Here is an 11145-nt window from a genome sequence, read left to right as displayed (position 1 = left end):
CAGTTAGAGGTACTAGTACTTTACTGTAGTACAGTTAGAGGTACTAGTACTTTACTGTAGTACAGTTAGAGGTACTTGTACTTTACTGTAGTACAGTTAGAGGTACTTGTACTTTACTGTAGTACAGTTTGAGGTACTAGTACTTTACTGTAGTACAGTTAGAGGTACTTATACTTTACTGTAGTACAGTTTGAGGTACTTATACTGTACACTCCACTACATTTATTTGACAGCTTTAGTTACTTTTCAGATGCAGATTTGACACAATGGATAATATAACAAGCTTTATAAATACAACACATAGTTAAAGATGAAACCAGACAGCAGTGTGTAGTCGGCTCACATCTCAGATGTCTATGAGTTGTTAACAGCTCCACCAAATACTGATTTTTCCCTCTAAACTTCTCACATGCTTTCATTTCAATAAATGTTCAAATGATCCAATATTTCAGCAAAAATCAAAGATTAGAGAAAAAGTCCACAGTACACACATTTGTGTATCAGAACTTAGTTTGTTCTTCTTTCCTCTCCCATTAATCATCTCACCCCCCCTCACATTTATCTGCTGACCCTTTGGAGGGGCCCCACCCCTAGGTTGGGAACCACTGGACTAAACTAGCTAACTGTATATAAAGTAGTGTAAACTAGCTCCACCTCCAGCAGCTACAACAGTAACATGCTGCTCTAACACTGATGCTTCACTATTAATAATCTAATGATGTCATAATAATAATATATCAGTCAGAGGACCAAACCACTACTTTACTGTAATACTGCATACTACATCACTATAATACTGCAGTACTTTACTGTAATACTGCATACTACATCACTATAATACTGCAGTACTTTTACTGTAATACTGCATACTACATCACTCATAATACTGCAGTACTTTTACTGTAATACTGCATACTACATCACTCATAATACTGCAGTACTTTACTGTAATACTGCATACTACATCACTCATAATACTGCAGTACTTTACTGTAATACTGCATACTACATCACTCATAATACTGCAGTACTTTACTGTAATACTGCATACTACATCGCTCATAATACTGCAGTACTTTTACTGTAATACTGCATACTACATCACTCATAATACTGCAGTACTTTACTGTAATACTGCATACTACATCACTCATAATACTGCAGTACTTTTACTGTAATACTGCATACTACATCACTATAATACTGCAGTACTCTTACTGTAATACTGCATACTACATCACTATAATACTGCAGTACTTTACTGTAATACTGCATACTACATCACTCATAATACTGCAGTACTTTACTGTAATACTGCATACTACATCACTCATAATACTGCAGTACTTTTACTGTAATACTGCATACTACATCACTCATAATACTGCAGTACTTTTACTGTAATACTGCATACTACATCACTCATAATACTGCAGTACTTTTACTGTAATACTGCATACTACATCACTATAATACTGCAGTACTTTTACTGTAATACTGCATACTACATCACTCATAATACTGCAGTACTTTTACTGTAATACTGCATACTACATCACTATAATACTGCAGTACTTTTACTGTAATACTGCATACTACATCACTCATAATACTGCAGTACTTTACTGTAATACTGCATACTACATCGCTCATAATACTGCAGTACTTTACTGTAATACTGCATACTACATCGCTCATAATACTGCAGTACTTTTACTGTAATACTGCATACTACATCACTATAATTACTGCAGTACTTTTACTGTAATACTGCATACTACATCACTCATAATACTGCAGTACTTTTACTGTAATACTGCATACTACATCACCATAATACTGCAGTTCTTTTACTGTAATACTGCATACTACATCGCTCATAATACTGCAGTACTTTTACTGTAATACTGCATACTACATCGCCCATAATACTGCAGTACTTTTACTGTAATACTGCATACTACATCACTATAATACTGCAGTACTTTTACTGTAATACTGCATACTACATCACTCATAATACTGCAGTACTTTTACTGTAATACTGCATACTACATCACTCATAATACTGCAGTACTTTTACTGTAATACTGCATACTACATCACTCATAATACTGCAGTACTTTTACTGTAATACTGCATACTACATCACTATAATACTGCAGTACTTTTACTGTAATACTGCATACTACATCACTCATAATACTGCAGTACTTTTACTGTAGTACTTTAACTTATTATTATTATTAACGTATTATTATTTTTGAAGCTGGACTGTTTCCGGTCCAGCAGGTGGCAGTGTCGCAGCTGAATGTGTCCGCTGACAGCAGAGGAAGAGGAAGGTTCCCCTGATGATGATGATGATGATGATGATGAGATGAAGATCAGAATCAATGGAGGACACAAACTGGACATAAAGTGTCGTTTTAAACTCACCCACCTGTCCGCAGGTAGGACACGCGTGCATGTGAATGCGCCCTCACGTGACAGAACCGAGCAGCAGCCGCGTGACTCTGAGCTAACTTTAGCTTAGCACACAGTTCTGCCGGCTAATGCTAATGCTAACAGCTTTAGCTTGTAGCCGGTTAGCTGTGTTAGTTAACATGAAGCCTGGTTAGCTGGTTAACGGTGACTGCGCCACTAACCGGCTGGTTAACGGACACTGCGTCACTAACCGGTTAACTTTAACCTGTGCGCTAACACTGAAGCTAGCAGCTGCTAATGCTAACTTTAAAAACTTTAACTAAATTCTAATCTGTTAGCTATATGCTAAGCTAGGCTAGGCTAACCACCAGCAGATTTTATTATTCATGTTTTTAATCAGCTGATTTAAACTATCGCGTTCTCCAATGAAAACAGTGATCAACAACGATGAAGTTAAAATGGAATAAATAAACATTAGTCACGTGATTAAACTTAAATTAAATCTTTATAATCTGTAAAAATGTCACGATAAGTTTATTCACGATAATTAAGTTTAATCACGATCACCAGTTTATTCACGATAATTCAGTTTATTCACGATAATTCAGTTTATTCACGATAATTCAGTTTATTCACGATAATTCAGTTTATTCACGATAATCGGTTTAATCCAGATAATAACTTATTCACAATCATTCAGTTTATTCACAATAATCAGTTTATTCACGATAATTCAGTTTAATTACGATATTAAGTTTATTCACGATGATTCAGTTTATTTAGATGTTTAATTAAAGCTGAACAGTCAGTCAGTTGTTTATTTAAATGTCTTAAACACCTAAAACTGTTTAAACTAAAGCAGGTTGTTTAATTTAGTGTCATCCAGAGGAAATAATATTCATAAGTGTGTTTTAATTAGAAATAATAATCAGTGTGTTATTGTTATCAATGAGCCTTTATATCTGCTGTTTGTACTGTAACACTGCTCCTTTAATACTGATGCTAATATGTCAATTACATTCAATTATTAGTTCCTGATCTTCAATGTGAGACGTTTAACAGAAGCACATATAATAAAATAATGGTGTGATGTCTCAGAGGAATAACTGTGATGTTTGTTTGTGTTCAGTGTCGACTCGCAGCAGCAGCAGCAGCATCATGTGTGTTTATTACACACATTTAAACAGTGCTGTGAGACTGTAGGAGAGCCGAGACCTCACATCTACAGGAGTCACTGCAGGTCAGTCCTCTGAGCATCTGCTGCATGAACAGCGTGAACAGTTCACTTACATTAACCACAGAATCAGCTGCGTAATATATTGATATTATATTATATCGTGAGATTTAGGATATTGTAATATTGTGTCATCAGTGTTTCTTTTCCTTTAGAGGCTGAATTTCTGTAAAATGATGAATTTAACAGACTGATCTAGATGTTCTGTTATTGACCTTTGACCTTTGACCCACTTGTCATTATATCTACATTACTGATGATTATCAAACATCTCATAGAGCAAATGTTTTGTGAAAGCGTTTTGTGAAAGCAGTCATCTCTACATTATGTTGTCCATATAGCCCAGCCCTAAACTAAATACAATGATATAAATAACTGCAGCCGAAACAAACCAAATATCCAACAAAATAAAAGCAGATAATAAACATAAAGGCGTCACAGCTTCTGGTCATTCCTAACGCTGTAAACACTAGCCGGGTTTACATGGAGCCTAATATTCTCTGAAACTGTATAAAACAGGATGGGATTCATTCGGTTTCAGAGAGGAAGAATTTTCCTTTTTCCCAAACCGATCAAAGGTTAAACTTTTATCCTGTAAACGGTGAAACGGAAAGTTGTCTCACTGCGTTGTTTCTGTGTTTGCTCCACCTTGACGTAGCCTAAATGTGACGTGACGGGGGGAGGGGGGGGGGGGGGGGGGGGGGGGGAGTACAGGCACACATCCCAAACTAGGCCTACCAACATAAAGCGTCTCCTCCGTGCTGATGTCCATCTTTGGTCACGTGACGTTAAGGCTGCTCAATTAATCGAAATTTGATCGCGTTTACGATTTATGGGCCAAACGATCTCAAAACTAATAAAATCAATTTTTAATAAACGATTTTTAATAATAATGAGATAGCGCACAATAACAAAGGTTTTACTTTGAAAAGCTCAGACCGGAAGCCACCGCGGCTCCGTTAGTTTGACAGAAGCTGAAACACTGAAATGTTTTAACTGTAAATAAAAAGCAGTTTCCTGAGTTTACTGACTAATTATTATAAACCAGGATGTGTTGTGTGAACTATCATCAGCACTAATACCTCCGCACATGTTCTGCTGTGTGTTGCGTTAAGCGGCAGATTGGAGAGAAAATGAATGAAGCCGAATGGACCAGAAATGTCCAATAAATGCAGCATGTTTCTAAAGTTAAAGAAAAAATGGTTTTAATAACCGAGCAGCCCTACGTGACGTTTACATCAATCTCAATGTCACACAGCTGCAAAACATCTGTTCTGATTAGATGCATGTAAACACCAGATCAGATGAGATCACGTTACATGTAAACAGTTCTGAGTCCATATCGCAGAGCTCCAGGATGAAGCACATTCTCCTCTGAGAGTCAGCTCACCTCTCATCGTTTATTATAATAATAATAATAATAATAATAATAATACTAAACTTTATTTCTCCAGCACCTTTTAAATCGGAGGTTACAAAGTGCAACATTAAGAGAAAAACAATAAAACAACAATCAAACATAAACAGATGTCTGACGTACAGCAACTCTGACCTCTGACCTCTGACCTCTCTGTTTCAGTGGAGGAGGGCGGCCATGATGGAGGACACGGAGCCGGAGCTTTCCCCCGCCCCCTCTGATCGGAGCAGCCCCTCCCCCTCCCTCTCCCTCTCCTCCTCCCCCTCCCTGTCCCTCCCCTCCACCCCCTCCTCCTCCGCCCCTCCCCAGGCCTCCACCCCCCCCCTGGGTGTGATCAGTGAGGGCGTGGCAGAGCTCAGCCTGGTGATAGACGCTGAGGTGGCTCAGCGCGCGTGTCGGGAGGTTCTGCAGAAGGTGAAGCTGCAGCAGGTGGAGCCAGACGACCCCCTCCCGAACGGAGAGGAGCCCCCCGACCCCACCCCAGACCCGGTACCGCCCCCCGCCCCTGTCCCTGCCCCCGCTCCTGTCCCCGCCTCTGTCCCTGCCCCCGCTCCTGTCCCCGCCCCTGCCCCCGCCCCCGCCCCCGCCCCCCCTCTGAACGCCACCGTCAAACCCTCAAAGATCCGTGAGGAAGAGGACAACCCCGAGGGCGCGGCTCCTGGCTCGGTGAAGAGCGCACGGCGGCGGCAGAGGACCAACCCCTCCAAACAGTCGTGGCTGCTCCGCCTGTTCGAGTCCAAGTTGTTCGACGTTTCCATGGCGATCTCCTATCTGCACAACTCCAAGGAGCCGGGGGTGCAGGCCTACATCGGGAACCGCCTCTTCAGCTTCCCGCACGACGACGTGGACTTCTACCTGCCGCAGCTGCTAAACATGTACATCCACATGGACGAGGATGTGGGGGACGCCATCAAGCCCTACGTGGTGGGTACAGCCAATCACAGCTCATCAACCAATCAGCTGTCAGCTTATCCTCCAATAAGATGCCAGTCAAGCAACCCAGCAACACCATAGCAACCACCCAGCAACACTATAGCACCACCCAGCAACACCATAGCAACCACCCAGCAACTCCATAGCAGCAACCCAGCAACTCCATAGCAACCACCCAGCAACACTACAGCAACCACCCAGCAACACTATAGCACCACCCAGAAACACCATAGCAACCACCCAGCAACACTATAGCACCACCCAGCAACACCATAGCAACCACCCAGCAACTACATAGCAACCACCCAGCAACACTATAGCACCACCCAGAAACACCATAGCAACCACCCAGCAACACTATAGCACCACCCAGCAACACCATAGCAACCACCCAGAAACACCATAGCAACCACCCAGCAACACTATAGCACCACCCAGCAACACCATAGCAATCACCCAGCAACTCCATAGCAACCACCCAGCAACTCCATAGCGACCACCCAGCAACTCCATAGCAATCACCCAGCAACACTATAGCGACCACCCAGCAACACCATAGCAACCATCCAGCAACACCATAGCATAAATTAAGAGCTGGAGCGCAGTGTTCTCCTTAATGAAACAAAAAATAAACTAAACTGTTTCAGCTCAGGAGCCTTTTAGTGGCTGTTCTGGAGCTTTTGATCACATGACATGGGCATCAAAAATGTCTCCAGATCTTCTCTCTGCTTCCTGCTGTAGAGCTTTTATCACTGCACCTCCCTGTGTGTGTTACAGGTGACCTCTGACCTCTGACCTGTGTATTTTAGGTGCACCGCTGCAGACAGAGCATCTCCTTCTCCCTGCAGTGCGCCTGGCTGCTGGGTGCGTACTCCTCAGACATGCACATCTCCACACAGCGTCACTCTCGAGGAACCAAACTGAGGAAACTGATCCTGTCAGACGAACTCAAACCAGCGGGGCCTCGAGCTCGCAGGGACCAGCTGACTCTGACCCCCTTCTGTCCTCTGGCGGTCCCCGCCTCGGGCCCCGGGCCCCTGGGAGCAGAGCACGGTCTGTCCCCCACCAAACGCACACATCAACGCTCCAAATCAGACGCCACCGTCAGCATCAGTCTGAGCAGCAACCTGAAGAGAACCTCCAGTAACCCCAAGGTGGAGAGCAGCCAGGACGAGGTAATCAATAATCTGTAATCTGTAATCTATAATCTATAATCTATAATCAATAATCTATAATCTAAACTGAAGGTGGAGAGCAGCCAGGACGAGGTAATCAATAATCTGTAATCTATAATCAATAATCTGAAGGGTTGGGAATGACTGGGAGGTATTGGGGGTACTGGGAGGTTGTGGGAGGGACTGGGAGGTACTGTTAATGACTGGGACGTATTGGTAATGACTGGGAGGTATTGGGGGTACTGGGAGGTACTGGGAAGGACTGGGAGGTATTGGGGGTATCGGGAGGTACTGGGAAGGACTGGGAGGTATTGGGGGTACTGGGATGTTGTGGGAGGGAATGGGAGGTTCTATGAGGGGTGAGGAGGAAGATGAGCGTTGCTCCTCTGTGTTATTAACATTTGGTCCTAGCTGCAGGGTTGCTGAGGTCAAACCGGCTGTTGCCATGGAATCTCTATGGAAACCACCATCTGCAGCCAAGTGTGGAGAAGAAGTTGAAAATAGTTTAACTTTTGTTTTTTTAAAGATTTATTTTTGGGCGTTTTATATCTTATATCTGAACATAAAGAACATTTAGACTATAAATCAAATAAAATGTAAACCATCCTCTGACCCTCAGGACAGCCGCTCCAGCTCAGACAGTCTGGAGCTTCTAACTGGTCCCGTAAGTCCACTTCCTGCCTGCAGGGTGCGCTGTGTGTGGGTTCTGGTTCTGGTTCGGGTTCTGGTTCTGGGTTAGGGATCAATCAGGACATAACATCCAGTGATCATATGTTTCCTCTGATCAATCAAACTGATCCATAAACTGATTGGCGGTCTGTGTGTCCGGGTTAAACTGACTGATGACATCATCACTCAAACTGATGACATCATCACTCATCTGTCTGTCCTCTAACAACCTCTCTCTCTGTCTCTCTCTGTCTCTCTCTCTCTCTGTCTCTGTCTCTCTCTCTCTCTCTCTCTCTCTCTCTGTCTCTCTCTGTCTCTCTCTCTCTGTCTCCCCCCCCCCCCGTCTGTCTCTCAGCCAGTGCGTCTGGCCCCTCAGAGGGAGTTCATAAAGTCTCTGATGGGGATCGGGAAGCGCCTCGCCACTCTTCCCACTAAAGAGCAGAAGACTCAGCGTCTGATCTCAGAGCTGTCGCTGCTCAACCACAAACTGCCGGCCAGAGTGTGGCTGCCCACCGCCGCCTTCGACCACCACGTGGTGCGAGTGCCGCACACGCAGGCCGTCGTCCTGAACTCTAAAGACAAGGTGAGACGTCATGTGTCCTCTGTGTGCTGCTGCACATCAAGCCAAACTAGTTGATATGGTGTTTTATTGACTATTTACTGTTTTTAAGCAAGTTGAATTATTTGGTACAAAGTTTTTATGGTTACACCACTTAGACATTTTTGCCATAATCCTCTAATATATTCTCTCTAAATGGACAAACAGTTTAAATCAGAAAACATTTTCTCATCTACTTCCTGTTTAAATGTGATTAATTATTGACGATGACCTCAGCCAGTCATGTGACCGATGTGACCTCTGACCCCTGCAGGCTCCGTACCTGATCTACGTGGAGGTTCTGGAGTGTGAGAACTTCGAGACGTCCAACGTTCCCATGCGGATCCCGGAGAACCGGATCAGGAGCACGCGGTCTGTGGAGAACCTGCCGGACTGCGGCATGACGGCGGAGCAGCGCGCCGGCAGCTTCTCCACCGTCCCCAACTACGACAACGACGACGAGGCCTGGTCGGTGGACGACATCGGAGAGCTGCAGGTGGAGGTGGGAGGATGTGATGTCATCGTTAGAAACTCTTCTGATTGGATCAGAAACCTGTGACATCATAGAGGTTAACTAACAGCATGTTTAAACAGAAATAAGGATAAAAACATCTGGCTGGAAACTTTCTGCATATTCAGTAAAAAGTCGAAGCTACAAACTGTTGATGTAAAAAATGTACAGTATAATAAACTACAACTCCCAAGGTGCAATTCAGCAAGAAACAGCCAATCCTGTCACTAAAGTCTGCAGGGGCATTTTTTTAGCGAATTCAGTAACCATGACAACGTGTTTTATTTACTACATCAGTTACGAAGCGTTTTGAATTCATTACTCTGAGTGACTTCGTCTACATAGCAGCTGAGGATCATGGGTATTGTAGTCTTTGTAGCTGTCCACCAAAGTCACAGATGAAGTGTGTAGAATGTAAACGTGTAGATCATTAAATCATCAGCAGAGTCCTGAGTGTGTGTTCAGAGACATCGAGGAGAAACTCCACTGACTCTCTTTGTTCCACAGACACACAGATCGTCTGCTGTGATAAAAGCAGAGCTGCAACAGTTAATTAGTTAATTAGTCGACTAACAAAAAACAAACCAGCAACTATTCTGATGATCGATTATTCTGTTTAGTCTTTTTTTAAGCAGCTGGACTGTTGCTCGGTCAGAACAAGACGTTTGAAACTGCTCTTAGAAATGATTACAGGCATCACTAATCAACAGATGAATTGATAATGAAACCGTATAAAGCTGTCGCTCTCTCCCTGCAGCTCCCAGAGATCCACACCAACAGCTGTGACAACATCAGTCAGTTCTCAGTGGACAGCATCACCAGTCTGGAGAGCAAAGAGCCGGTGTTCATCGCTGCTGGAGACATCAGGTCTGTCCACACACAGCATGCACGGCTCTGATATACCTCACATCTGTATTAAAACATTAACGTGTTGTCTGGCTCTCAGGCGGCGTCTGTCGGAGCAGCTGGCTCAGACCCCCACCACCTTCAAACGGGACCCTGAGGACCCGTCAGCTGTGGCCCTGAAGGAGCCCTGGGAGGAGAAAGTCCGGTAGGTGACTGTCAAGGACTGTAGCTGTAGTTATAACTATAGGTGTAGCTGTAGTTAGTAGTTCTGACTGTACTCTGACTGTTGGATTGTTGCCTGCTCGTTCACCTTCAGGAGGATCAGAGAAGGATCTCCTTATGGTCACCTTCCTAACTGGAGGCTGCTGTCTGTCATCGTTAAATGTGGAGACGACCTGAGACAGGAGCTGCTGGCCTTCCAGGTGCTGCAGCAGCTAAAGGTAACGCAGTGACATCACACACGTCACATGACCTAAACCCCCTGAGAACCACTGACCGCAGCTTTCCTCCCCCGCAGTCGATCTGGGAGCAGGAGCGCGTCCCCCTCTGGATCAAGCCCTACAAGATCCTGGTGCTGTCAATGGACAGCGGGATGATCGAGCCGGTGATGAACGCCGTGTCGCTCCACCAGGTGAAGAAGCACAGCCAGCTGTCTCTGCTCGACTACTTCCTGCAGGAACACGGCGCTCCCACCACAGAGGCCTTCCTCACCGCTCAGAGGAACTTCGTCCAGAGCTGCGCCGGATACAGTCTGATCTGTTACCTGCTGCAGGTTAAAGACAGGTGAGACACACACACACACACACACACACACACACACACAGACACACACACACACACACAGAGACACACTCTCACACACACACAGAGACACACACACGCACACACACACACACACACACACACACACAGAGACACACTCTCACACACACACAGAGACACACACGCACACACACACACACACACACACACACACACACACACGCACACACACACACACACACACACACACACACACACACACACACACAGAGACACACTCTCACACACACACAGAGACACACTCACACACACACAGACACACACACTCACACACACACACACACAAAGAGACACACTCACACGCACACACACGCACACACACACACACAGACATACACACACACACACACACACGCACACACGCACACACGCACACACTCACACACACACACACACACACACACACACAGACACACACACACACACACACACTCTCACACACACACACACACACACAGACACACACACACACACACACACTCTCACTCACACACACACACACACTTTACACCATGA

The 11145-nt window shown here is 44.6% G+C and overlaps 1 protein-coding gene across 2 annotated transcripts in view; it reads left to right on the top strand.

The window, feature by feature from the left end:
• Positions 1 to 2350: 2350 nt before the first annotated feature.
• Positions 2351 to 11145, top strand: part of pi4kb (phosphatidylinositol 4-kinase, catalytic, beta) — a 13122-nt gene continuing 4327 nt past the window's right edge. The window contains exons 1-10 of one of the 2 annotated variants that reach the window (XM_062422030.1): positions 2351 to 2450; positions 3554 to 3664; positions 5238 to 5999; positions 6818 to 7183; positions 8208 to 8435; positions 8725 to 8952; positions 9719 to 9828; positions 9908 to 10012; positions 10124 to 10247; positions 10325 to 10590. In XM_062422030.1, coding sequence (XP_062278014.1) covers positions 5253 to 5999; positions 6818 to 7183; positions 8208 to 8435; positions 8725 to 8952; positions 9719 to 9828; positions 9908 to 10012; positions 10124 to 10247; positions 10325 to 10590 — 2174 coding nt within the window. In that variant the 5' untranslated portion in view covers positions 2351 to 2450; positions 3554 to 3664; positions 5238 to 5252. Of the gene's footprint in view, positions 2451 to 3553; positions 3665 to 5237; positions 6000 to 6817; positions 7184 to 7263; positions 7277 to 8207; positions 8436 to 8724; positions 8953 to 9718; positions 9829 to 9907; positions 10013 to 10123; positions 10248 to 10324; positions 10591 to 11145 lie in introns of those variants that run through there. The other variant, XM_062422031.1, reaches the window with a different exon arrangement.

This window comes from Scomber scombrus, chromosome 7 (assembly GCF_963691925.1).
Source record: "Scomber scombrus chromosome 7, fScoSco1.1, whole genome shotgun sequence".
Lineage (NCBI taxonomy): Eukaryota > Metazoa > Chordata > Actinopteri > Scombriformes > Scombridae > Scomber > Scomber scombrus.
The sequence above is the reverse complement of the archived record's forward strand: the minus strand, read 5'-3'. Positions and strand labels throughout refer to the sequence as shown.